Source organism: Chrysemys picta, chromosome 2, assembly GCF_011386835.1.
Source record: "Chrysemys picta bellii isolate R12L10 chromosome 2, ASM1138683v2, whole genome shotgun sequence".
Classification (NCBI taxonomy): domain Eukaryota; kingdom Metazoa; phylum Chordata; order Testudines; family Emydidae; genus Chrysemys; species Chrysemys picta.
This window is the reverse complement of record NC_088792.1, coordinates 195,846,316-195,872,146: the sequence shown is the minus strand read 5'-3', so window position 1 is coordinate 195,872,146 and position 25,831 is coordinate 195,846,316. Positions and strand designations below refer to the sequence as shown.

The window sequence follows — 25,831 nt, the reverse complement described above, 5'->3', positions numbered from 1 at the left end:
TCTATGTGTTTTAAAACAGGAAGTTCCAACATCAGAAGGCATGTCATTTTCAGTTAGGTGGGGAAATAATGTTTTGAATGTATACTATAATCAGCTGTGACTAATTCACTTGCTCATTTGCCTATACAATAGATTTAAATTCAGCTCTATTCTTTAGCAATAAGAATTTTCTTCATCAGTGTCTTGACATTGTTCATCCATCAAATATGCTAATTTTATTAGTTCCTTCCCATTCACCTCTCTTGATAGTATTTTTTTTACATAAGGAATGGAGGCATTATTATATGTATATTTTATTGAAGTATTTATTTCATACACTTATTTATGGTGCAAATAAAAAAGTTGGTGATATCACAAGTGCATAGAGTATGTCACTCAGAGTGAATGAAGTGCTCCATCAACAGATATGTGGGATAGAAAGTCACTGAAGCATTATAAGATAAAACTTCTTTAAACCATCTCTTAGAAATATTCCCATGTTCAGTGCTTAAGTCTGCTTGTGTGAGTGTGCAAATGCCAGAATGGCTTTTGTGCAATAGCTTTTAAACAGCTGGTGTTTATTCATGATTGATTACCCAGAACATGTAAAGCATAATTTACAAGCAGTAGTAAAATGGTGGCCAGCACCATAGCAGGTGAGCGCCTCACATTATTTAAAAATGCATTTAAATAAACAGTGACCTGCACAGGTTTGGTTACATAGTCTTTGTTTTACTAATCCATATTTGTTTACTGGCATGTACCTCATCATTGCAAAGCCTTCAGCTCACCCACCAAACAGATTATACAGACAGGTGCACATATCTCCAATCTCTGGCAAACAACCAGTGGAAGCAAATTCCATAAAGAATGGGCTTCTGCTGAGAACATCCCAATTCTAGCAATAAAGCCAGGATTCAGAAAAGATTATAAAGATGCAGTGGGAAAGAAAAAAGAAATTAGTCTAAATGAGTTCCCGGTTTTATTGTTTTTTTGTAGGGTGGTCCTGATTTACTGGCACTCGTATCCTGTATTATTGTGTGTGCCTGGGGGGTGGGGGGGGGGTGTTAAGCAGTAAAATAATGGGTTTATTTTGTGTTTTATGTCTAACATTGAGTGGTTAGCAAAATCAACTGTGTTAGTGTGTAATTAATGCTGCTTAACCTGTCTTGCTGCTACTTAAGAGAGTGAGAGAGGTTGAATATTGTTATGGGATGCTGTTTTGCTCAGTGAGGAATAGAACCTTCTAATAGGATTGCACTTATTCGGTAATGGATTGTAATATATCAGTATTGGATATAAGCATCAATTCCGGGACTCAATACCTGCAACTCTCTGGTCTAGAAATGAGATAGTGTTACTATCTGAGCCCTGTTAAAATGAAAAGATACAATAAAAAAATTAAAATAAACCAACATAGGTAATCTCTGTGACCTCATTTTTTCCCAGCTAGTTGTTTGTTTGTTTTTTGTCAGTGGTTTGCCGTTACTATTGCATTGTGTACCGTGACATGCTATAATGTTTCTATGGTAAAATTATAATATTACTACATAAACTATGAACTGTTATCTTCAATCTTTCTTCTTGCTCTTAAGAACAGGTGCTATTTCAAGACAGGACAGTGATAAACCATATTCCATAATTATTGATCAGACCAAGGTTTCACAAATTAAGAGAATGAATTATTTGACAGCATATTCATATTTGCTCCACTGCTTACAAAAATACATATTTTGCTCCAAAAATGTGAATGCCTTCTGTATTTAAGAATATGTAGAAAATTGATTTCACTATCCTGTCTTAGTTTATTTCTTACATTTAGTGCAGTATGTCATATGAGTGAATTTAATAAAGCTTCTTAAAGAAATCCTGAGAAGTCAAAAATCCACTAATACTATATCATGTATATATTATTCATCTGCATATTAATGCATTTTAAGTGAATTTAATACTGGTGAAAGATACTAGTATGCATTGCCAATCCAGAAGACTTAATTCCTCTGTTTATCTATAGAACATATATAGTACGCACAGCAGCAGCACGAGCTTTCCTGCCAAAGTGCCTCAGTCATGTTTTGAAGGATTATCTTTAGCTAGTCATGGGTGACTATTCAGATGTAGAGCCCTTCATATTTGAGGATGGTAATCATTGAACTCCTGAGTACAAATGTCACTCAGAGGACCCTTCTCCCAGTAACTAACTTCGCGTGTGTCTGGGAGAGTATACCACAGATCCTCTCCAGTGTTTATGCACCATTATATCCAGTTTTCCCATTTCTACCGAGACTGAGGGTAGTTCAGTCTTTGTACTCATTCACTTTTCTGATATGAGTAGCCACAAACTTGATGGTTATGGTGATGGTCGTGGTTTTTGCAGTGTGAACACTTGCTGCCTTGGGATACCAGTTCAAATTGGCTACTTACCAGCTGACAGATGGTAACTACATTTGACTATTTTTTTTCTATCAGATTTTTATACCCGTGCTCACCACCATACAGTGAGGCCTGTTCTTTAACTTTTCAGTATTAAGAGTTGAGATTTATTCTGATTCACTAAGATAAGAAAATGAACTGAACACAGAAGACCAATTTATTTAGTGAAAGAAAAGAAGGTAAGAGCTTTTTTTATTTTCTGAACCAAACCATACTGATTCAGTTCTAGTCCCTGACAAAGAATCCTGGTTCTCGAGGGTACCAGACCTTGACAAACATCTCAGTGCAAATCTTACAGTTGTGTAGTATTGCTCCAATCCTGCAGTGGTTACGTGGGAAGGCAGGGATCTGCCTTCTCTGAGTCAGTTGCAGGACTGCGGCCATAGCGTGCATCCGAAGAAGTGGGCTGTAGCTCACAAAAGCTTATGCTCAAATAAATTTGTTAGTCTCTAAGGTGCCACAAGTACTCCTGTTCTTTTTGCGGATACAGACTAACACGGCTGCTACTCTGAAACCTGTAAGTAATACAATTCATCTGCAAACGTAGGCTGCATACTGTACTTCCATTAAGCAGAAAGGGAGAAATGTGCAAAATATAGTAATGGGATATTATTCCTGCAGTTCCATCAGTCTGATCTGCATGCTTCAGTACACTGAATGTAGGGAAGGCTATTACAGAGGAGAGACAGCACAGGCACTGGAGAAAAATGAATTTCCAGAGAGACACCATTACTGCTTGAACTGTGCAAAAAACTCTCCCTGCCAATGAAACAAGTAGAAAAATACATTTCATGAGCAAGTTAAAGACATAAAAATAAAAAATGAAAGACTTTTGTTCTTCTCCTTAAACTGTTGGCTAGTTTAGGTAGAAACTTAAATCTGACACTTTACCTTAAACATTGTTTGTTTGTTTTTAAAACAAAATACTGTAGTCTAGGAGGGAAAATTGTTAGTTTAGCATAGTTCTGTCACAAATATTAACACACGTCCACCTGGGGATGTTCATTAGTCTATCACATATGGGCTCAGAGTTCCAGTACATTACATATAAATAAAACAACTTGAAAATATAGTGCTGTCACTTGGAAAGAGTTTTATGGTTCTGCAGGACAGATCAGAGGATTGTTGGATCTCTTTGAAGCAACATAATCTCAGGCCCGGTCTACACTAGGCGTTTATGTCAAAGTTAGCGCCATTACATCGAATTAACCCTGCACCCGTCCACACAACGAAGCTATTTATTTCGACACAGAGGTCTCTTTAAATCGATTTCTGTACTCCTCCCCGAGAGAGGAGTAGCGCTAAATTCGACATGGCAATGTCGAATTAGGGTAGGTGTGGATGGAATTCGATGCTAATAGCTCCGGGAGGTATCCCACAGTGCACCACTCTGTTGACGCTCTGGACAGCAGTCCGAGCTCGGATGCTCTGACCAGCCACACAGGAAAAGCCCCGGGAAAATCTGAATTCCTTTTCCTGTGTGGCCAGTTTGAATCTCATTTCCTGTTTGGACATCGTGGCGAGCTCAGCAGCACTGGCAACGATGCAGAGCTCTCCAGCAGAGGTGACCATGCAATCGCAGAATAGAAAGAGGGCCCCAGCATAGACTGATCAGGAAGTCTTGGATCTGATCGCTGTGTGGGGCGATGAGTCCGTGCTTTCGGAGTTGCGATCGAAAAAACGGAATGCGAAGATCTACGAGAAGATCTCCAAAGCCATGACGGAGAGAGGCTACAGCCAGGATGCAATGCAGTGCCACGTCAAAATTAAGGAGCTGAGACAAGGGTACCAGAAGACCAAAGAGTCAAACAGACGCTCCGGATCCCAGCCCCACCCATGCCGTTTCTACGAGGCACTGCATTCCATTCTAGGTGCGGCCGCCACCACTACCCCACCACTGTCCGTGGACTCTGACGATGGGGTATTGTCAACGGCCGCTTCCTCGGAGATGTTCGCGGATGGGGAAGATGAGGAAGGAGATGAGGAGGACGAGGCAGTCAACAGCGCTTTCAGCGCTGATTTCCCCGACAGCCAGGATCTCTTCATCACCCTCACGGAGATCCCCTACCAACCCTCCCAAGGCGGTAACCCAGACAGTGAATCAGGGGAAATATCAGTAAGTAAGTGTCTTAAACATTTATTTTGAACAGAATAGGAATGGTATCTTAACAATGGGTTTTTCATGATTAGTTTGCCCTAGGCGCTTTAGTTTCTAGTCCTTGCCAGTGCAGCTACTGGAAAATTCTGTCAATATGTCCGGGGATAGAGCAGAAATCCTCCTGGGACATCTCCACGAAGGTCTCCTGGAGGTATTGTGAAAGCTTTTGCATCAGGTTTCTGGGGAGAGTGGCCTTATTGCGTCCTCCATGGTAGGAAACTTTTCCGCGCCACGCTAGCAGCAAGTACTCCGGGATCATTGCCTTGCAAAGCATGGCGGCATACGGCCCTGGTGCTTGCTGGCATTCATGCAGCATGCGGTCTTTCTCTGTCTCCGAAATCCTCATCAGAGTGATATCACTCATGGTGACCTGCTTTGAATTAGGGGAATGTTAGTATTGGGACTGATTGCCTTTACATAACTGTAACCGGCCGTTTACAGCCACGACGTGGAGGCGTGACAGGGGCAGCATGGAGGGATCTTTCCCGGGAACAGCCGCAAGGGGGTTAGGACAGGGGCAGAGTTCATGCTGGCCGGATTGCCGGCAGCAAGAACTGGCCAACGCTAGGAGCATTGCTTGGAACGTTGAAACAACCAGTCCACCACTGCGGACCGCTCTAGGAGCAGGAGCCTGTCATTCCTCGAGTTTAGAAGAGTCCTTTCCATCAGTACACCCGCTCCCCACCACAGTCTGCGTCCCAGTTTCAACACTTTGCCACAAAATCCTTAATAAAGAAAACGGTGTTAATGAACAAAGTTTCATTTATTTTATTTTTAAAGGTGTGTTGGAAGTGGGGAAAGGGGGTTGGTTACTGGGGAGGATAGTCAACAGTAACTGGGTAAAGAAACGGGGGCAGGTTCAGCTTCTGTTTAAACAAACTTAATAGTCACAGGTTACCCTGCTCACTCTGGAACCTAGCTTTCAAAGCTTCCCGGATGCACAGTGTGTCCTGCTGGGCTCTTCTAATCACCTGGCTGTCTGGCTGGGCATAATCAGCAGCCAGGCGATTTGAATCAACCTCCCACCCCACCATAAACGTCTCCCACTTGCTCTCACAGAGATTGTGGAGCACACAGCAAGCTGCAATAAAAATGGGGATATTGGTTTCGCTGAGATCAGAGCGAGTCAGTAAGCTTCTCCATCTCCCCTTCAGACGTCCAAAAGCACACTCCACCACCATTCTGCACTTGCTCAGCCGGTAGTTGAAGAGTTCTTTTTCACTGTCCAGGGCGCCTGTATAGGGCTTCATGAGCCAGGGCATTAGCGGGTAGGCTGGGTTCCCGAGTATCACTATAGACATCTCCACATCCCCAACAGTTATTTTGTGGTCCGGGAAGTAAATACCTTCCTGCAGCCATCTAAGCAGACCAGAATTCCTGAAAACGCGACCATCGTGAACCTTGCCCGGCCATCCGACGTTGATGTTGGTAAAACATCCCCTGTGGTCCACCAGTGCTTGCAGCACCATTGAAAAGTAGCCCTTTCGGTTAATGTACTGGCTGGCCTGGTGGGCCGGTCCTAGGATAGGGATGTGAGTTCCATCTATAGCCCCACCGCAGTTTGGGAATCCCATCGCGGCGAAGCCATCTATGATCACCTGCACGTTTCCCAGGGTCACTACCTTTGAGAGCAGTAGCTCAACGATTGCGTTGGCTACTTGCATCACAGCAACCCCCACGGTAGATTTGCCGACGCCAAAGTGATTCGTGACTGACCGGTAGCTGTCTGGCATTGCAAGCTTCCAGAGGGCTATAGCCACTTGCTTCTGGACAGTTAGGGCTGCTCGCATCCGGGTGTCCTTGTGCTTCAGGGCAGGGGACAGCAACTCACAAAGTTCCAGGAAAGTTCCCTTACGCATCCAAAAGTTTCGCAGCCACTGTGATTCATCCCAGACCTGTAGCACTATGTGGTCCCACCAGTCCGTGCTTGTTTCCCGGGCCCAGAATCTCTGTTCCACATCATCAACATGATCCATTGCCACCATGATGTTCATGGCACGGGGTCCCGTGCTTTGTGAGAGGTCTGTGCCACTCTCAGACTTAATGTCCTCACCGCGCTGCCGTAGCCTCCTCGCCCGATTTCTCAGCATCTGCCTCTGAAAAAGGTGGATGATAAGGTGCGAGGTATTGACAACGGCCATAACTGCAGCAAACATGTTTTGTACATAATGTTCTTTGCAATAATTGACCAGTTTTTATTGCTGGCGAACAAGCAGATGCCCTGTATATCAACTCATAATTCTACAATATAGCTAGAAATGGAGGACACTAATAGATCTATGGGGAAATTAGATTATAGGTCTGATAAACTATGAAATAAGTGGAGCTATATGAGGAAAGAATTTGGTCCATTGTTTTTCACCTTATAATTGCCATGATATCTCTGTTAGATATGCAGAATGGGATTCTATGATGCGAACTGCAAAACATGGAATCCAAGCTTATTATCCATTTGGATTCCCACCAATTTCCTTGGCTAAATGACAGAGTCATTATGAACTTCTACCTGTTCTGTATGTAGCCCTTTATACACTCCTTGCACTTCACATTATTATTCGTTGTTTCTCAGTCTTTCACTGACCTTTCTTTTGCTTTCACTGACCTTTTCTTACCTTTTCTCACCCGACTACTGTCTACTGTCAAAAGTCTACTCTGGTATTAAACAACATTTCCCGCTTGCCTCCTGTTGATTTTTCTCACCTCTTCATTTGTTGACCTTTTCTAGATTCAGGACATTTATGTAGTGTAACCTTTTCCTAATGATTCACCCACCTCACCTTATCCCTTCTACATTTCCTTACTCTAGTTTAGTACTCTGCATCTTATTGACATTGTCTTATATCTTCATCTATTTTTCCTATCATTGCAACAACTGTCACTGCACTTATTGTCACAGTTTTTATAGCACCAGAATTATTTGTTATTCTTATTTGTTTATATAGTATCATAGATAGGCATGGCACTTGAAACATAAAGCAGTCACTGCCGCAAAGAACTTATTTCCTGTTGTGAAGCTCCCAACGGTGACATACCAACCTTAGGGCAGACTGTTAAAAAACAGGGCACAAGGCCCTAATTGGTTGTGAATTCTAAACTTAGATTTCACCAACTAGCTGCACCAAGTGCAGACTCCTTAGGCACTTTAACACTCTTAACACAGAGGTACAGACAGTTCCCTTTGGTACTCTGGTCTGTCTTACTACACCCAGCATGTAGCTGTGATAGATGACCTCTTACACCAGGAATCACAGCAAATATATTATTCAGGTTACTTCTAATCCCAAAAGACCAGTAATTTACCCTAAGTCAGTTGGATTTTAGGGCTCACACCAAAGACAACGCTTGTAGCCATTCCTATAGTAAACTATATGAAGATTTATTAAATAGGAAAAGGAAACTGAAGTGTTACTTTCTAGGTTGAATCAAGCATAGACACATGAATGAGTTACTGTCTTAGGTTTCAAAGCATAATATACTCTCCTATAATCATCAAGCTTTACTCGTCCTTTAAGGCTAACCCAAACTAAGCAGCAGGGGATCTCTTGCTTATGCCCAGAAACACCTTGCCTCTCCCAGAAACCAAGCAGCATAGAGATCCTTGCTTCCCTTGGTTTGGGTTTTTATCCCCCTCCTGTCATGTGCTCTGAGCTTCAAACTCAGCTGATGGGAGGAGTCCACTTGCATGACTCATCTTCACAAGGAGGAGAGCCGAACAACAGTAAACGTCTTTTGTCCTTTTGTCAATGGTTTTTCAATACAGATGTAGGGAGTTTTCAGTTGTAAGATCCAACTGTAGCCCGTTGGTATTGATGGGTCTCCTCTTTCAGGAGGGGCATAACAATTTCTGTAGAAGAGCAGCTCTTCACACTAATTGTTGTCCTTCTCCTGTAAGGTGATTCATACAGTCACAGAGGGCTTATGCTACACTTGCTCAAATATTACATTACAATATGGAACACAGATATTACAAGTAAGATTAGTGCACACAGCAACTTACAAGTATTCAATAGAATCTAAACCATTTCTCAATATTAACTAAGGCTGCGTGTCTGTCATGGAGGTCATGGAAGTTACGGATATCATGACTTTCCATGACCTCCGTGACTTCTTCAGCCGCTGGTATTGGCTCAGGGACTGCCTGGCTGGGCAGCCCCTGGTCCAATAGCAGCAGTTTGGGTGTGTGGGAGGTGGCTCAGGGCTGGGGAAGGGGGTTGGTGTACGGGGCAGTGCTTACCTGGGGGTGGGGGCTCCCCAGCTCCCACATGTCCCTGCAGCTCCTAGGCAGAGGGGCCAGAGGACTCCATACCCGCAGGCACTGTCCCTGAAGCTCCCATTGGCTGCGGTTCCTGGCCAATGGGAGCTGCTGAGTCAGCGCTTGTGGGATTAGCAGCTCGTGGAGCTCCCTTTTCCACCTCTGCTAGGAGCTGCAGGGACACGCGGAACTGGGTGGGGAGACTGCGAGCCCTGTCAACCCTTCCCCTCCCAGCACCAGTAGAGGTCCCGGGCCATGTACTGTGGCTCGCCTCTCCCCCCTATAGCACCAGCAGGGGTCACAGGCCACCTCCCCCAGCACCCAGGACCCCCCAATGTCCAGCTGAGATATGGGGACATTGGCATGAGCTGGTACCTGGCCTGCCAGTGTCATACATATGTTGCCTTTTCATTTTTCACAAAGAGAACATTTTGGGGAGCCTACTTAACACATGTTGATGGCTGGATTGGGCAAGTCATGTGGCCCCTCAGTGAGGATATATACCTTTGTGTTGGTCATCTCTAAGAGGAGTTCTGTGCACCTTCCTTGATAGATCGTTCCCGAGGAGGGTATGCCATGTATTGCGTTTGTGCACAAAGAACATACATACTTTGTCAGAATTACCTTTATTTCTGATGAGAGAGACAAGGTGGAAGAGATAATATCTTTTATTGGACCAACTTCTGTTGGTGAGAGAGTTAAGTTTTCTTTTTTTACTTTATTTCAGATTGATGGAACAGCAAAATAAGAAAGAATAAACATTAAATATCCACGAGACAGCACAATGTTTGTCTCTCCTCTGACAATCTCACTAAACTGAACACAAAATGGCTGCCACACTCCACAAATAGCAGTCTTTAGAGAATCAAAGGTAGAAATGCACAGAAAACAAATGTGTTAGTTACATGGCTAAATACTCCACAACAGTTATCTCTCTCTCTCTCTCTCTCTCCCACACCTCAGAAGTTCTATTTCTAAGGCAGAAGCCATCTCTTTTCCACCACCCTTGTCCTGGGAATAACTGCTCTAGCTCTGTATATGGCATCTGACCATCTCATGCTCTCAAGACAGGAAGGACACTAGCTGACTTCATTTCTCAGTCCAGCTGTTGCCCTGGTTAAGTGCTTAAAATCCATATCTCTCTTGGGCTGCCTTGTTGGTGGTATCCCAGAGTCCACATATGCCTTTGAAGCACACCGAGATATGTAAAAAGAAATAGCCACGAGTCCTAGTAAAAGATGATACCAGACATGCTGAGCCTTCAAAGGAAGGCTTACCAGTAGTTCAAAATGGAGAACATAGACCTGGGTGAGAAGTAGGAAGGTGCTGCAGGAATGGATGGGAAAGAGACTTTTCTGAACCCTCCAAAATGGACCTTGCTGTAAGATACCTCCCAGCTAATCTCCCACCAAATTTTACATCAATGTTAAACAGTAAAAGATCACAACTCAGACAGGGGTGCCAGTCTAAATCCTAAAATAGCAAGCAAAAACAGATGCTGTAGCACTAAATTACCTTTTCCTCCCACTAATATCACCTAATCCTGACCTGTACTAACATTCATTTCAAACTCTTATCAATAGAATTTACTTCTACTCCTGTATGTCATCTGCACTTGTGATGTAGTCAGCTGTTACAGCACTTATTTTATTCATCCCCACATGGAGAATGAGGGGTGGGCTGATGCTTGCATCATCTATAACCTTCTCTAAGGGGCAAACCTAGCTCCTCCTTCCATGGCTACAGCGGGCAGTCTGGCTGTAGAATCAATGTGGTTCTGCTGTGCAGGAAAGGTGAGGACAAGATTTGGGAATGGCACCTCCTTCCTGTAGCATCAAGCTCAATGTCAGGTGGGCTTCCTGCGTTTTGGTGTGCAGGAGGTGTTTGGGAGCAGAATGAAGCCGGTTCAGGGAGAGGCTTATGGCTACACTGCTATAAGATCCTCTGATGCTCTCCCATCCCCTTGTAGAGGAGAATAGTGCAGAACATCAGAGGCTATTTCACTGCCAATCATTTATCCCCCTGTTAAAATACGTTTAGGTGATGCTGTGGCATGAGTTTTCCCCCAAGTCAGCCCCAAATTGACTAATATTACTAAATGACAGAATCTCAGGCTAAGCAACTAAAATGGGAAAGCCAAAATACAAGAGCAATGGAATCAGAGGAGTAAAATGTGTGTGTGATAATTGTTCGTGTTCTTATCAGTTTCTTTAGCAGACAGAATTGAGACTCAAAAATTTAGTTTTTACAGGTCTTTCTGCCATCACAGTTAATCATGTTGCCTCAGGCACTAAAGACCCTGCCATGAGTCTGTAATGTTTTTATTTGTTGTTCTTAGTTCATTCAGCTCAGTTTATTAAATGGGTTAAGTGAAGACTATTCAGGGGCTAATTTTTGACTAATTACATATTTTTAAAAATGTATATGGTTTTAATCACACCTCACATTAGTGAAATGACAGACTAAGCATTTTTATTTCTTTAATTAAAATAACACTGTCATATTCAAGGGGCTCTTAAAATCAAAATACATTTTAATTAGAAATTAATCTACCTAATTATAAATGTCACCCTTTATTTTAAGACAGACTGAAAGTTTCAAAAATGACTAGTGATTCTGGTTGCCTCATTTGTTGAGTGCTCAACTGGGAAATCCTTAAGGGGACTGATTTTCAGTATGGTGCTTCTCACTTTTTTAAAGTGAGGCGCACCACATTGAAAATCAGACCCTTTTAGAGTATTCCAAGGTAACATTCAAACATTGAGGTACCCAAATTCTCTAGTCACTTTTGAAACCCTTGGCTTATACATTTTGCCTGAGAAAAGATGAAAATCACACAATATTGAGAGACACAAGGTGGGTGAGGTAATATCTTCCCCAGCTCCCATTGGCCAGGAACAGTGAACCGTGGCCTCTGGGATCTGCGGGCGGCCGTGCAAATATAAACAAACGTTCTGGCAGCCTGCCAGCAGCTTACCCTGACGGGCTGCAGGTTGCCCACCACTGCTGTAGATAGTCCTAGTCCTGCACTGTTATAATTGCCTGCACATTTGTTTAACTCATTTGGCTATTCAATATTATACATTTTTCTTTACTCATTTAATGCCTGATTATGCACCACTGAAATCAATGGGAGATTTACCATTAACTTAAATAGATACTGGATCACTTCCTTACCCATCACATTTCCCATTCTACTTGTGTGAAGGAACTGCAGGATTCAGAAGTTTAACTAACACAGACACACACACACTCTTAACACCACAGAAATTCCTCCCCCTTGATCCCACTAAAATAGGAAATTAAATGACAATAATCTCTATAAATGCAGTCCATTCTTATCATTGATTTCCATTGCTTAATGTAGTGTTATTTAAGACTCGCATGACGATATTCAGAGGCACTGACCATCCACAGCTCCGATTATTTTCATTTAATTTTTTGGGTATTCAGCACTTTTGAAAATCAGCTCCCTTGCCCTAAATCTTCAAACATTCTAAAAAGTTTTAGATGGACAACTCCTATTAAGATCAGTGGCAGTATTTCAGTATTCTGCACTACTCTCTGAAAATGTACTGTGCTCCTTAACCTAATAAAAGGGTAAATCTTTTAATTAAATACATGTTTAGATAGCCGAATAAAAAGTAATACCTATAATCTGCTTTGCTTGCTTTTGTTTTGTGCCTTTCTAATTAGGATCTTATATATAGTGTGATGGGGCAAGGCCAGATGGCTACAGTAAAGTAGTGAGGAACAGGTATGTTAGCCCCAGGCTAAACAAATCCCTGGTACCATGGTAACCAAATGGCAGTTGCTCCAGGTTAATCAAGACACCTGGGGCCAATTAAGATCCTTCTAGAAGGCAGTGGAAATAGCTAGATTGATTGGGACACCTGAAGCCAATCAAGGACTGGCTGTAACTAGTTAAAAGCCTCCCAGTTAGTCAGTGAGGAGCTGGTCTCAGGAGCTATAGGAGGGAGTCATGCTGTTGGAGAAACGAAGCAGTACAAATCTATATCAGGCGCAAGGAAGGAGGCCCTGAGGTAATTGTGAAGAAGATATTGAGTGGGGGCTACTGTGGGGAAGTGGCCCAGGGAATTGTACACATCCTATTTCCAAAAAGTTAGTTTCCATAGCTGCTAATTTTAGGGTCCCTGGGCTGGAGCCCGGAGTAGAGGGTGGGCCCAGGCTCCCCCCGCCCCTCCCTGATTAATCACTGATACTGGGAGACAACAGAGACTGTGCGAGGGAGGGTTGCTTCTCCTCACCTCCTTTGCTGGCTTATGATGAAAATGGCTCAGTAGACTGTGACCCTTGTCTCTAGAGAGAGAAGGGCTGTGTGGAGGGTCACAGTGAGCCTCTGAGGCTAGCAAAATCCATCAGGAAATGCAGGACCCACGGAGTCAGGGACAGAACTTTGTCACAATAGATATGTTTAAAAACATGAGGGAAAGTCAAACTCTTGGTTTTTTAAGTACAGTGACTGAATATTGTGTTGTATGTCCATTAAACTACAAAAAACATCGCAACCATGACTTGAAAGAATCAAGCTCTCTTTGTGAGAGAAGTGGCATTTGTAAAAGGTAGCAATCAAGTCCATGCATTATTTATGTTATCATTAGCTTTCTCAAAAATGGTCCGTGTCTGGTTTGAGGGTTTGATGTTTGCATCCATACAAAAAAAAGTTAATTTTAGAAATGACACATACATGTTCAGACTAAAGCAAGTATTTGGAACATATGAGTCAGGGTAATTTTCATAGTTGATCTACTTCCAATCTACTCTGTGCTGTCATCTTAGATGTCTTTCTTATCCATGCAACCGGAGCTTCTAGTAGTGACTCTACAGTTAAGGCTGATTGGTGAGCTAATGCTGTGACAACATTTCAAGATGAAATGCCTTCCAGAGTTTCTATTTTGTGGAATGTTAATTTCCCCTTTTTACTGAAGGATCTGATCTGAAACCAGTGGGAATCTTCCCACTGACTTCAACAGGTTTTGAATCAGGCCCAAAGTGGTAAGTTCACGCAGGGGTGAAAGTAATATTAAAATCTTACCAGTACGGGGGCCGGCTTGGGTGGAAGGGGCGGGGCTGGGGGGTCAGCTTCCCCCAGCCACACTGCCTGTTCCTGACCACCCAGGGCTCCAGCAGCAATTAAAAAGGGTCCAGGGCTCTGGCTGCTGCTGCAGTAGCAGCAGCAGCTGGGAGCCTCGGGCCCTTTTAAATCACTGATCCCGGGGCAGCTGCCCCTTTTGCTCCCTACCCCCATCGGCAGCCCGGGGGGGGGGGAGGTAAAAGGGGCAATGACGTTAAATGCCTCCCCCGTCAGCAAAAGGGGCAGCGACGTTAAAGAGGCAGCGACGTGGGCTGCATATGGGCCAGTACCGGCTTCTTACTGGTATGCCGTACTGTCCCACTTTCACCCCTGAAGTTAAATATTCTGTAGATAATAGTGGGCATCTGCAAATACGATACTGCATATTGAATCCCCAGTTTAGTATGATGTATGGCTGCACATATCAAATATGAAAGCAGATGAATATTTTGTTGTTCATTTACTGAGCTAATAGAAATATTTGCTACTGTTCTGGAAAATTAGCTTTAAAATGGTGTTCGCTGTGCCACAGTTTGCCAACAATTAATCTAACAGAGTCAATGAACAGAACTTCATGCTAATAACTCAGGTATTTCCTGTAGCTCCTGTCTTATTCATACTGTAATATGATCAATTAAAAATCTGCAAACTGATATTGATTATTCTCTAGAGAATAAAGTATAAACAAATATGATGTCCTCATACATAGCTTCATATTTTATACATAACTTTATATTGTATGTTGCATCAGAACATACCATAAGTCTTCTGGTCAATGTTTGTCTATTCATCCATATGAACCATTCTGTAATAATACAAATAACTTGCACTTTATCCACCCTTCCCTTTCCAATAAATAAATTGAGGGACCCAAAGTCAGAAAACAGTTGTGATAATTTAGGCCAGCGTGACTTATTGAAGGTCGGAGAACAAATCTGTGGCAGAGGCAGGAAAAGCAGTCCAATCTTAGTTCTGTGCATAACTAAAGCCAATTAACAGTTCAAAAATCACAAAAATGACAATGTTTTTGAAGTTATTTTAGTATCATTGGATTTTGAAATTGACCATTTATCCAAAATATTTGATTTTTTTAAATCAAAATGCTTATCAACATTTTTTATATACAGTAGAACCTCAGAGTTAAGAACACCATGGGAATTGAGGTTGTTCTTACCTCTGAAATGTTCATAACTTTGAACAAAATGTTATGGTTGTTCTTTCAAAAGTTTACAACTGAACATTGACTTAATACAGCTTTGAAACTTTAATATGCAGGAGAAAAATGCTGCTTCCCTTTTTTTTTTTTTTTTTTTTAAGTAGTTTACATGTAACACAGTCCTGTACTCTATTTCTCTTCCCCCCACCCCCCCCCCAGTCTCTGCTGCTGCCTGATTGCGTACTTCTGGTTCCAAATGAGGTGTGCAGTTGACTGGTCAGTTTGTAACTCTGGTGTTTGTAACTCTAAGGTTCTACTGTACCAAATTTAAACAAAAAATGATAAACATTTTGCAGGAAGTAAAAAATTTTGATAGTGTCAGCAATCCTGGGTAAAAAGTGTCTTCCTGTGCAGCATGGGGTATGGGTCATTTGAAGGTTTAAACTAGTGTAAATGGTGGATTCTCTGTAACTTGAAGTCTTTAAATCATGATTTGATAGGGTTACCATACTTAACAAATAAAAAAAGAGGACCCTCCACAGGGTCCTGGGCCCGCCCATTTCCCACCCCAGCCCCGCCCCCACCCCGCCCTAACTCCGCCCCTCCTCCCTCCCACTCCCAGCCACGCGGAAAGGGCTGCCCGTGCGCTACCAGCTTCACGGTTTGTCAGGCAGCTCCCAGACCCAGCGCACCTGCAGCCCGGGAGGGGAAGCGCCCAGCCGGGGGCGCAGGGTCTGGAGGCTGCCCGGCAAACCGTGAAGCCAGTAGCACTTGGGCTTCGGGCAGCCCCCTTGCCTCCGGACCCTGCGCCTCCAGCCGGGCACTTCCCCTCCCGGGCTCCGGCGGCGCAGGGTCCGGAGGCATGGGGGCTGCCCGAAGCCGGTAGCGCTCGGGCAGCCCGGCTCTTAAACAGAGCCGAAGAGTCAGGGTAGGAGCAGAGCAGCCGCGGGAGGGGAAGTGCCCGGCCGGCATTTTCCCGGACATGTTCGGCTTTTTGGCAATTCCCCCCAGACAGGGGTTTGATTGCCGAAAAGCTGGACATGTCCGGGAAAAACCGGATGTATGGTAACCCTAGATTTGAGGACTTCAGTAACTCAGCCAGAGGAGTAGGTGCATGAGGTTCTGTGGCCTGCAATGTGCAGGAGGTCAGACTGGATGATCATGATGATCTCTTCTGGCATTAAAGTCTATTTTGAAAGGCTATTTTTCCAATGAATTTTTTTTTTTCATTTGAAAATTTTTGTTCACTTCTGGCTTTAACCTCTAATCCTTACTGCCAGATGCTGGGATGGGCTGACTCAATAATTGTTCTGTTTTGTTCATTCCCTTTGAAGCATCTTGCATTGGCCACTGTCAGAAGACAGGGTATTAGGCTAGATTGAGCATTAATTTGACATAGTATGAACATTTTTATTCTCTTCCCCTCTTACTCTTTGCATATTTCTTCTGTGCATGCACATAAAAGCTATGCTCATACCCACCATAATGTGTTTCATAATAGTGATTATTTGTCTCCTGACATAACTCTGCAAAGGAACAAAATGCCAATGTAGCTAAATGACAAAATAAAGGTTCAACTGTTAGTTGAACAAAACTGTTAATTACCTAGAGCTGCAGTGCACAAAATCTCTTAAGAATGTTGTCACCTTGTATAATAATAAATTTTAAAAACTGTACAGAATACCATTGGGGTTTTAGGACATAAGAATGTGATTGTCTGGTTTGGAGTTCCTGGTCTGTCTTAACACTGGAAAGTGCGTAAACATTCACTTTAGGTTTAGAGAGAAACTACTTGGCAAAATGAGACTTATCTTCAGACCTCCAAATTTTCCCTTGATCACAGTTAAACAGCATTCATCAGATTAGTTTATCTTCTTTCTCTTTGGGTTATTTCTTATGTTTTTGAATAAACAAGAAATCAGCAAACTGATTTCTCTGTAACCCAGGACCTGAATATGCAAGAATCTTTGCTTTTTCCCAAATTGTAACATAGCTCAATTCACCTCCGTTTGTGCTGTCTTCTGCCAGTGTAAACCAAGGTGTGCAGCTTGTGGTGAGGAGGAGGAAGTTTTGTTGCAAAGGCCTTGCAGTCTGAAAAGTGACACAGCTGTAGTGGACCAGTGCAACGGAGAAGTGGAGGACAGAATACTGGGGGATAAAAAGGGCTGTGCAGGGCATTGTATCCTGGTCAGTGCTGGCTGGTTTGTGTCTGACCGCCGTGCACCTTTAAGGGGGTGGGGGAGGTATTTGGCCGGCTGGCTGAATGAAGGGAACAGTGCTTTATGGCTGGTGGGAAGGGGAGAGGAGAGGATGGGGGGTGAAAACTGCTGCAAAAAGGGTCGGCGTGGTCTAGGGTGAACAGATAGCAAGTGTGAAAAATCAGGACGGGGTGGGGGATAATAGGTGCCTACATAAGAAAAAGCCCCAAATATCGGGATTGTCCCTATAAACTCAGGACCTCTGGTCATTGACTCATCCCCTGGGAATGCAGGGTTTAAAAGGGGCAGATCTGCTCCTGAAGCTCCCCGTCTTATATGGACCAGGACTGAAGCAGGACCCACCTTCCCTCCCCTTTTAGATGGTAAAATACCAGATTTGGTCAACACCTACTGTGGTCATTATGCTAGCCTTCCCTTGTTTAGGGGGGCTGGGAAGGAATTTTGCCCTTTGGCTTGGGTGCAGTTGAGGTTTTCTTCGTCTTCCCCACAGCAGGTTCAGGTGGGCTCTGTTCATGCATGGCGGGCGGTAGACCATATGTCGCAACTCATTATTTAAATGTAGGGCAGATGTCCAGTGCAGGTACTCCATAGGAAAGGTATACACTGACCGGATAAATGGCTTGGAAAAGGACATAAAAAGAGGTGTTCATTAAAGCAACGAATGGGGAGTGGTTGGGGACTCCTATGATTGGTATGCCAGGGAGCCAACCCCCCATTCTTATAGCCCACCTTAACCCTCCTACAAGGTGGGGAGGTGGATGGTAAGGTCCCAGCAATGGATTTGCTGGAGGGGAAAAGAGGGGGAGCTGGTAAAAGCCCCCTGGGTAATTACAGCATAAACATGGGGTTACCTGCACTGTACACTTTTATCTGCCGGTTAATCCCAGACATCTAATAATAAAGTTGCCGCCTGATTAAACCCAGGTCAAATGTCTCTTCTCCTGTCCTTCTTTCAGCATAGCCGGACGATAAGCAGAGCAGTTAGAGATGTGCTGATTCTATGTATGCTTGGCAGTCTCTGCTAGCAAGGTTACTATGGAGCTCCTGGAAGAAAGTAAAGCTGCCCTTTCCCAGCATAGTTTCTGGGGTAAAACAACAGTGGTAAAAACACCTGTCCTCCCTCCTTAACCCCCACCTCCACCCCTAAGAGTCAATCCCACATCTGAGGCTATAGCTGGTTTCTCTGGTTAAATTTGCATCTCCCTGTGCCAGCTGGGGTGAATCTAGCCCACAGTCTGCCAACATACATTTCATTGTTCTTGGATTTTTATTTCTAGTCTAACCACTTGTCATCTGAGGGAAACAATATAAATAATTAGGGTTACCTTTCTGTATCATAATAGTCCAGACCTCTGAGCAAAAAGACTCTGCTCTATACTATCCATGGAATGGACTCACCTCCTTTCGAGAGTAATTGTCTATGCTAAGCCCACATGGAAGCAAGGGAGCTTTGTCCCACCGAGTCTTTCCAGAGACCATTTTCCTTTTATAAGGGTCAGCCCTGCATGGTGTTGAGTAGGGCTGGCTGGAAAACAATTCCATTTTGCAAAAATATTTGAAATTTGTTTTTGTTCTGATGTGGAACAAAACCAAGACCTTTCAAAAACTTTTGTGAAAAAATGAGTGCGCCTGTAGCCAATAACCCAATGGTTAGGGTGATCATCTGGCATGTGGGAGACCATGGTTCAAAGCCCTACATTGCCTCATTTGTTTTGGTTCGAACACAAAGGCAATTTTCAACAGAAACATTTTTTTGCCAAAAAAATGTGGACCAGCTCTAGTGCTGATTGCCTTCAAATCCCATTGACTTCAAAGGGAGATAAGCCTGCACAGCACCTTAAAGGAGGAGGCCCATTATTCCCCTCTGCCCCCTTTTGAGCAGTTGCATGTATAGTGAATCCTTAGCTAGGGAAACACAGTACATTTATTGGAAGGCTGCCATAAATAGCTTTCCTCATGTTGGCATAATATAGCACACTACACTTTCTGGTTCCAACTGGAAGATACAACCTCCATGCTAGGCTTCACCAGCATGGAGAGCTGCCATACCACCGCATGGGCCAGCTTCATTGTTTCCTGTTTTTTAGTTGGATAGTAGATTTTGATTGTATCGGCTCTGGCTGGTGATTATGCTTTGCTTTGTTAAAATAAGCAGCTTAACTCTTAAATCTTAATCAAGCCCTGTTCACTATTTTCTTATTGTGATCCCTGTTGATTTTTTTTCCTCCTCTGAAACCAACAAAGAGATAGTGTTTTGTTTCAGTTTGTGAAACTCATCATTTTTTCCAGACTTTCCATTTCACGCTGTTTGGATTTTATTAAGATCTCTTTACACAGGAGCTGAATGCCAGCTATATGATGCCCTAAGGGAACCAAAATGTTGTTGCTTTAATGTCTGAAATCTCTTGAGACATTTCATTTGTACCAGAAGCTCCTTGGAGACTTGTGGCTAAATACATTAAATATTTTCATATGTTTACAGAAAGATCTTAGTCTCCAGTAGAATTTAATACAAATATTTTTATTTTTACCTTCAAATTGGCCGATTGAATTAATGCCACGCTTGCTAGTAACCCTCTACTGCTCCTTGTCTTAACAGATTGAATCTTGTTTGGTTAGTTGGTTTTTGTTTTGGAAGTGTGGTGATAAATACAGTATATTATAATGAGTTTGGACTTTCGAAAGAGTGTGACTCTTTATTTTCTTTTTTTCTTTTCAATCGCACATCTCTATTGACTGTTAGCAAATATTTGCACCAAAAATCTTTCCTCCACGCTTCCTCCCCCACACATCCCTTGAAACAATTTTTGGAGATTGATCTTGACTGTTCTTGTGCACCTTCCAGGAAAAACTGCCGAACTGATGCTCACCTGATGTTTTATGTAAAGATCAGTCTTGATGTCATCAAAGGGCCCAGCTGATCAGTTTAAGCCTCTTCATAAATATTTAATACAATAATCCAGTACAGAAATAAGATTAAGGACTGCAGGAGGTGTTACTAATATTAAAGCTGGTCAGAAATTTTCAACATTCAAAATTTCAAGGAATTGTGTCAAATTTTTGACAAAAAAGGATAAAAAGTATATGAAAGTTACATTAAAGTTAGTCATAAAAAACAGTGTAACTTTCATATACTTTTTATCCTTTTTTGTCAAATTTTGACACAAAATTCCTTGAAATTTTGAATTTTGAATTTTTTTTTACCAGCTTTAATGCATATGCCTAATCTGGGAGGGGGATTTATTCATGGATGTTTATTAAAGCAGGATCAATAAGCTCATTATGTAGAATTATAATTTTTATTATTAATGTAAAAGCAACTTTTAAGATTTTTATAAGAAAAATCAATACAACTGTAGGAACTTTTAAAAAGCCAAGATTTTGAAAGTGACTAGTTATTTGGGGTGCCTTGATTTTCATTGCTAGACGTGAAGCACTTGAAAAGATTCAGAAGGTGGGTGCTATGCCCTTTATGAAAAATTAGGCCCCTTAAAGGTATCTCAAGTGGGTCATCAAAAAACAGAGAGGCGCAAAATCACTAGTCACTTTCTAAAATCTTTGTCTTATAAATTTAACAAAAATTATTGAGCAGTTGAAAAAATTTGTTTACTAATGGCCCAGAAAATAAAATATTTTCCTATCTCAAATGATACCAAAACTCTTGATTGTTAATACTGAACCAAATTAACAAACCGATTTCAACTCAGCCTCTAAAATTGCACACACAATTATGTATGTGCTGATTTTTGCATGCTCAAACCACCTAGTGGGCAGACTACTCAAATTATCAGAGAAAATTCCATTTGCATGCATAAATGTAGATTTTATGGGGGCACATGCAATAATGCAAGGGCAAAGTTGCAGGTCGTTTGGAAACTGGGGCCCTAAATGTCTCCTTCACATAGTTCTTCCTCTTGAACAAATATTCATTTTAACCGCCTGTCCTTGAATGTTTATTAACATTTAAAAATCTTTCCATCTCAGTTATTCATCTTATCTACCTCTCTTCTTCCTCCATGTATTGTCATGGGAGTCCTGAGAGAAACACAGCACAGCACTTACCTTCACAAAGGAAGAAAATATAATTTTTATTTATATTGTGATTTGCATTATTTTAATCTAATTGTATAATACAAATAATATTCACAGTACAGAATGTATTCATACTGAATGGCTTCTGTAATCATCAGACTAGTTGTAGAAGCTGCCTAGTGCAAATGTATTCCAACAATATGAATATTATCTCTTAATCCCTTTAATGCTCGCTCTCAATACAGCCTCTTTCCAGCGATAGACCACAATGGCATTTTTGAAGTGCCAATGTGCTGTTAAAATATCAGAACAATGGAGGCACGATGTACCTTGTATATTTGGCAGTAATGAAGTGGTTAAGGGAATTAAATTTAATTGCCTAGTCACGAGTACAGACATCTGAAACAATGCCATAAATAGTTGACTACATTACTAAAGGTTTCTTATTTTATTATAAAGACTCCTCTCATTCGGTTCAGATTATTTTGACGATGACTAAAATTGAATCTGAAGAAGTGAGGCTTTTTACCCATGAAAGCTTATGCCTAAATAAATCTGTTAGTCTTTAAGGTGCCACTGGACTCCTTGTTGTTTTTGTGGATAGAGACTAACACAGCTACCCCCTGAAAATTGAATCTAAAGGCTACATTCACAAAGTTCTGCACACATGTCTCTCAGAATACATTTCTTCGCTGGTAGAAGTAATCATGCAGAGGTTCAAAATGCCACAAATTTAGCTATGAAAATTGAGAAGTAATTTCCAGCAGCCGGGTGAGCACATGAATTATAGAGGTCAGCGCATTCATTTTTAACTGTTATAAAACAAGTACTCACTTTTTTTTTTCATTCCTCCCACTCCCTAAATCTTATCCCAGGATGTGTGACACAGGAGAAGGACTGTTCACCTTTCAGACGAGGGAAGGAGAGATGATCTATCAGAAAGTCCATTCTGCAACACTGGCGATAGCTGAGCAACATGAAAGACTAATGATGGAGATGGAGCAAAAGGCACGGGTAAGATCTTACCTCCACTATTTTAAAAACTTCCATTGGTGAAGTGAAGGGTTATGATGATTGCAGAGTTCAGCTCCATCTAGTTATGCCAAAACGGTGGTTTTTTTAACCGCTCCCAACAACTTTGATTTTTTTTTTAAAGATGATAATATACAAAACAAAGAAATAATCCATCAAGCTGGATGGAGCAAATTCAATGAGTGCATGAAAAAAGAAACGGAAGGTAATTTTCAACTACATCCTGGAATTTTGGGATGACGGTTACATAGTCCTACCTGCTTCTTTGTATGTGTGACAAAGCATGCAGCAGCACACTGCACATATTGGAATATGGAAAGCAGAGCTCTGGGGAAGCCATAGAGAAGGAAATTGCAACACTCACAGTGAGGAGTGATGGCTAAGTATTTAAGGCAGGAATCTGAATAAAAAATATTGTAGAACTGGAGACAGGAAGATTTACTGGCATAGGAAAGGTGGGAAGAAGAGAGTTCAAAATCAAGATTAAAATGAAGTTGGAGACAAGCAGAAGGTCCAAGCTGAAAAGGGCAATAGAGCGAATAGAACTGTGTTTATTGATGTTCCAGTTGCCCAAAACACTTACTGCTCTACAGAATATCTTAGTTCTGTTGGTTATAGTATTGCCACCTTTTTAATTGTGGTAATCGGACCCCTCAGGACCCCTGTTCTGCCTCTTCCCCCCTCCCTCCATTGCTTGCTGGATCATCTCCACCTCCCTCCCCCTACCCAGCTGGACTCCCTCTGCTCTGGAACTGGGATGGGAGCTGCGGCAGTCAGACAAGGAGCCTGCCTGCAGATAGGAGATGACCCCAGTTGTGCAGGGGCTAGTGTGGGTTAATCACCTGGCACCTCCGCCCCACCCCACTTTAACGAGGTTTTTGATGTCTGGTCAGTACATCTGATCAGACACTGCCGGGTTCCCATTTAGATTGGACTTTCTGGGTGAAAACCAGGCACGTGGCAACACTAAATGCAGCGGTCCCCAAACTTTTGAGGGCCACGCTGCCCCCTTACCTCTGTCCCTGCCACTCCCCACCCCACCCCCAGAGCCAGGCAGGGCTGGGCGGGGGCACACACAGGGGTAAGGAGTCAGGGTTTATGGACTGATCTGCGGTCGGGGTGGAGCCACAACCGGACCACAGTGGGGGTCGACATCCAGGCCCACAGCCTGGTGTGGCTCCATTCCTGGCCCCACCCTGCCCACAGCCTCAGTTCTGAGCCAGAGCAGAGCCACAGCCGGACTGTGGTGGTGGCCGGCAGCCGGGCCCCCTTCCAGGTGTGGAGCCATGCTGAGGCTGGGGATGAGGCCAGTCACGGGCCGGGAGCCGGTGCCATGGCTGGGGTGGGAGCAGAGCTGGGGTAGGGGTGGCGCTACTACCCTGCCCCCCATGGGTGCTGGCCTAGACCCTCTCTGCCCCCTCAACAGTCCCACCACATCCCTCTGCCCCACAATTTGGGTACCTCTACCTAAATGGCATCCGGACACAGAAGTCAAAAACCAGACTGTCTGAGTAAAACCCGGATGGGTGGCAACCCTAATTGGATACATAATAAAGTAGCTTATTTACAAAAGTGATTGAGTATTAGAGATGGTGTCATAGAGCTCTCTACTCACCGCTGGGTGGCACCCTCTTCGGCCAGTCCTGGAGATTAGCTCTGCCCAGTTCAGCACCCCCTTTCTTCTTTCTGCCATCTGCAGCTCTCCTCCTGCTCACAGAGTCACAGCACGGCTGCATCATGATTCAGGCCTCAGACGAGATCACACTGTGATTCCCCTTTGGGAATGCTCAAACAGCATCAGGCAGTCCTCACGCCTGCCTCCCTGACCCTGTGACTCCTGCAGTGACTCAGGCAGTCTGCTCCAAGCAGTACCACTCTGCAGTAGTCGGTAGCGACACCCAGGCTCACCCTGTACTCAGTGTTCCAGTTCAAGGCCCTGTAGTAAGTGGTTAAGGTCTGTGGCTACACCAATGGTCCCCAGACTCTGGTGTGCAGCCTCCTCCGGGGGGCATGGAATCAAGGAGTCATAACTGGCTGCTTGATGGCCACCCACCAATGCAAAATGGAGCTTGGATGCAGGAGGAATTGAACCCTGTACGTCTACTGTTTTCGGGGAGTTTCAATCAGAATACAAAGAATGACTACAGTTTGCTTTATTTACTTATTTATTAATGTGACTTTCAGGACTTCCCACCTGCTCGTCAGCAGCTTTTCTGCTTACTGAAATTGTTTTGGCTCTGCCCTTAGATAACTGTTTTTAAAACGTCAGTTATGATGCTTCTGACCATATGGTGCATAACATTACATTCTTAGAGCAGACTGAGAAATATCCACCCAGTGTCTTTTCTGCTTGTGTCTCTGGGATGTAAACTTTATGGGGCAAAATAGGCTTGTGAACTGTTTTACTGCTTTATAGTTTATAACAGAGGCCTGAAAGTTTGTTGATGTATATAAATACATAGTAAGTTCAGTGTTACCTGATTTTACTGGAGCACTTACTGGAAGTCTCATCTATATGAAAAGCTCCATCAGTCTGTAATTGAAGAGGCATGGAATCTTTAACAAAAATAGTTTTCCCTTTAGTTAGATTTCATTGCATTGCATCTCCAATATCATAATCCTACCATTTCTCCAAATGCCCCCTTTTTTCTTAGCAGACAAGTTGTGAATGTATAATGCAAGAAAGCAAACAAAAATATATTTTAAATCTAGGATTTAGAGGTAAAAAATGTATTTTAAAATCTGCTTTAAAGCTCCCGTTTTGATCTTGTGCCCATAGCCTTTACTACTTCACTTTTCCTTTTTTTCTGATTAGTTTTACCGTGAACTGTGTGCAATTAATATTGTATTACATAGGGTTTTACATTTAATTGTTATAAATCTGAAAGTGAAGGAAACTAAACTTCAGGTTTTGTGTTTCATAATGTATACATTATTATATAAACCAGGAAATTAAAGATGTAAAGCTAATTCCATCCTTACTCCTTCCTTCTAGTCTCAGTAGGTTGAATAAAAGAAGGGACTGTCTGTAATAGCTTTGAATTTTTATATGCTCCATCCTGAACATTGTAGCATTTTTAATACTTAGTGCTCTAATGCTATGTTTAAATTCCTACAGATTAAAATTGTTATAATCCAATACTGTAAAAGATGAATGGGGTTTATAAAGGAAATTACTGTCAAGCTTTAACCATAGCAACCCTGATGAGGTATATAGATTATATACTCCATTATGAGAACTAAAAGCAAAGTGGGTTACTTTAACATGCAAAAAATACCAAATTCTGTCAATAAAGAAAAGGCAAGATTAATTCTTACTGCAAGAGGTTTGTCAAATAAGCGTATTGCTAATGGCTAGTAGCAAAACTTACTCAACATATGGGGAACTATGTAAACAAAAAGCCTTATTTTATCTCAGTATAATAAGCAATAAACTAATTTCTGTGCCAAAAAACCTTCTGCTGAACAATAACAC

At 42.6% G+C, this 25,831-nt stretch overlaps 1 protein-coding gene across 2 annotated transcripts in view; it reads left to right on the top strand.

The window, feature by feature from the left end:
* The window catches only part of DOK6 (docking protein 6), a 409,224-nt gene that overhangs the window by 280,068 nt on the left and 103,325 nt on the right, over positions 1-25,831 (top strand). For both annotated transcript variants that reach the window (XM_005281485.5, XM_005281486.5), the window contains exon 6: positions 22,200-22,338. In XM_005281485.5, the coding sequence (XP_005281542.1) occupies positions 22,200-22,338 (139 nt within the window). The remainder of the gene's footprint in view (positions 1-22,199; positions 22,339-25,831) is intronic.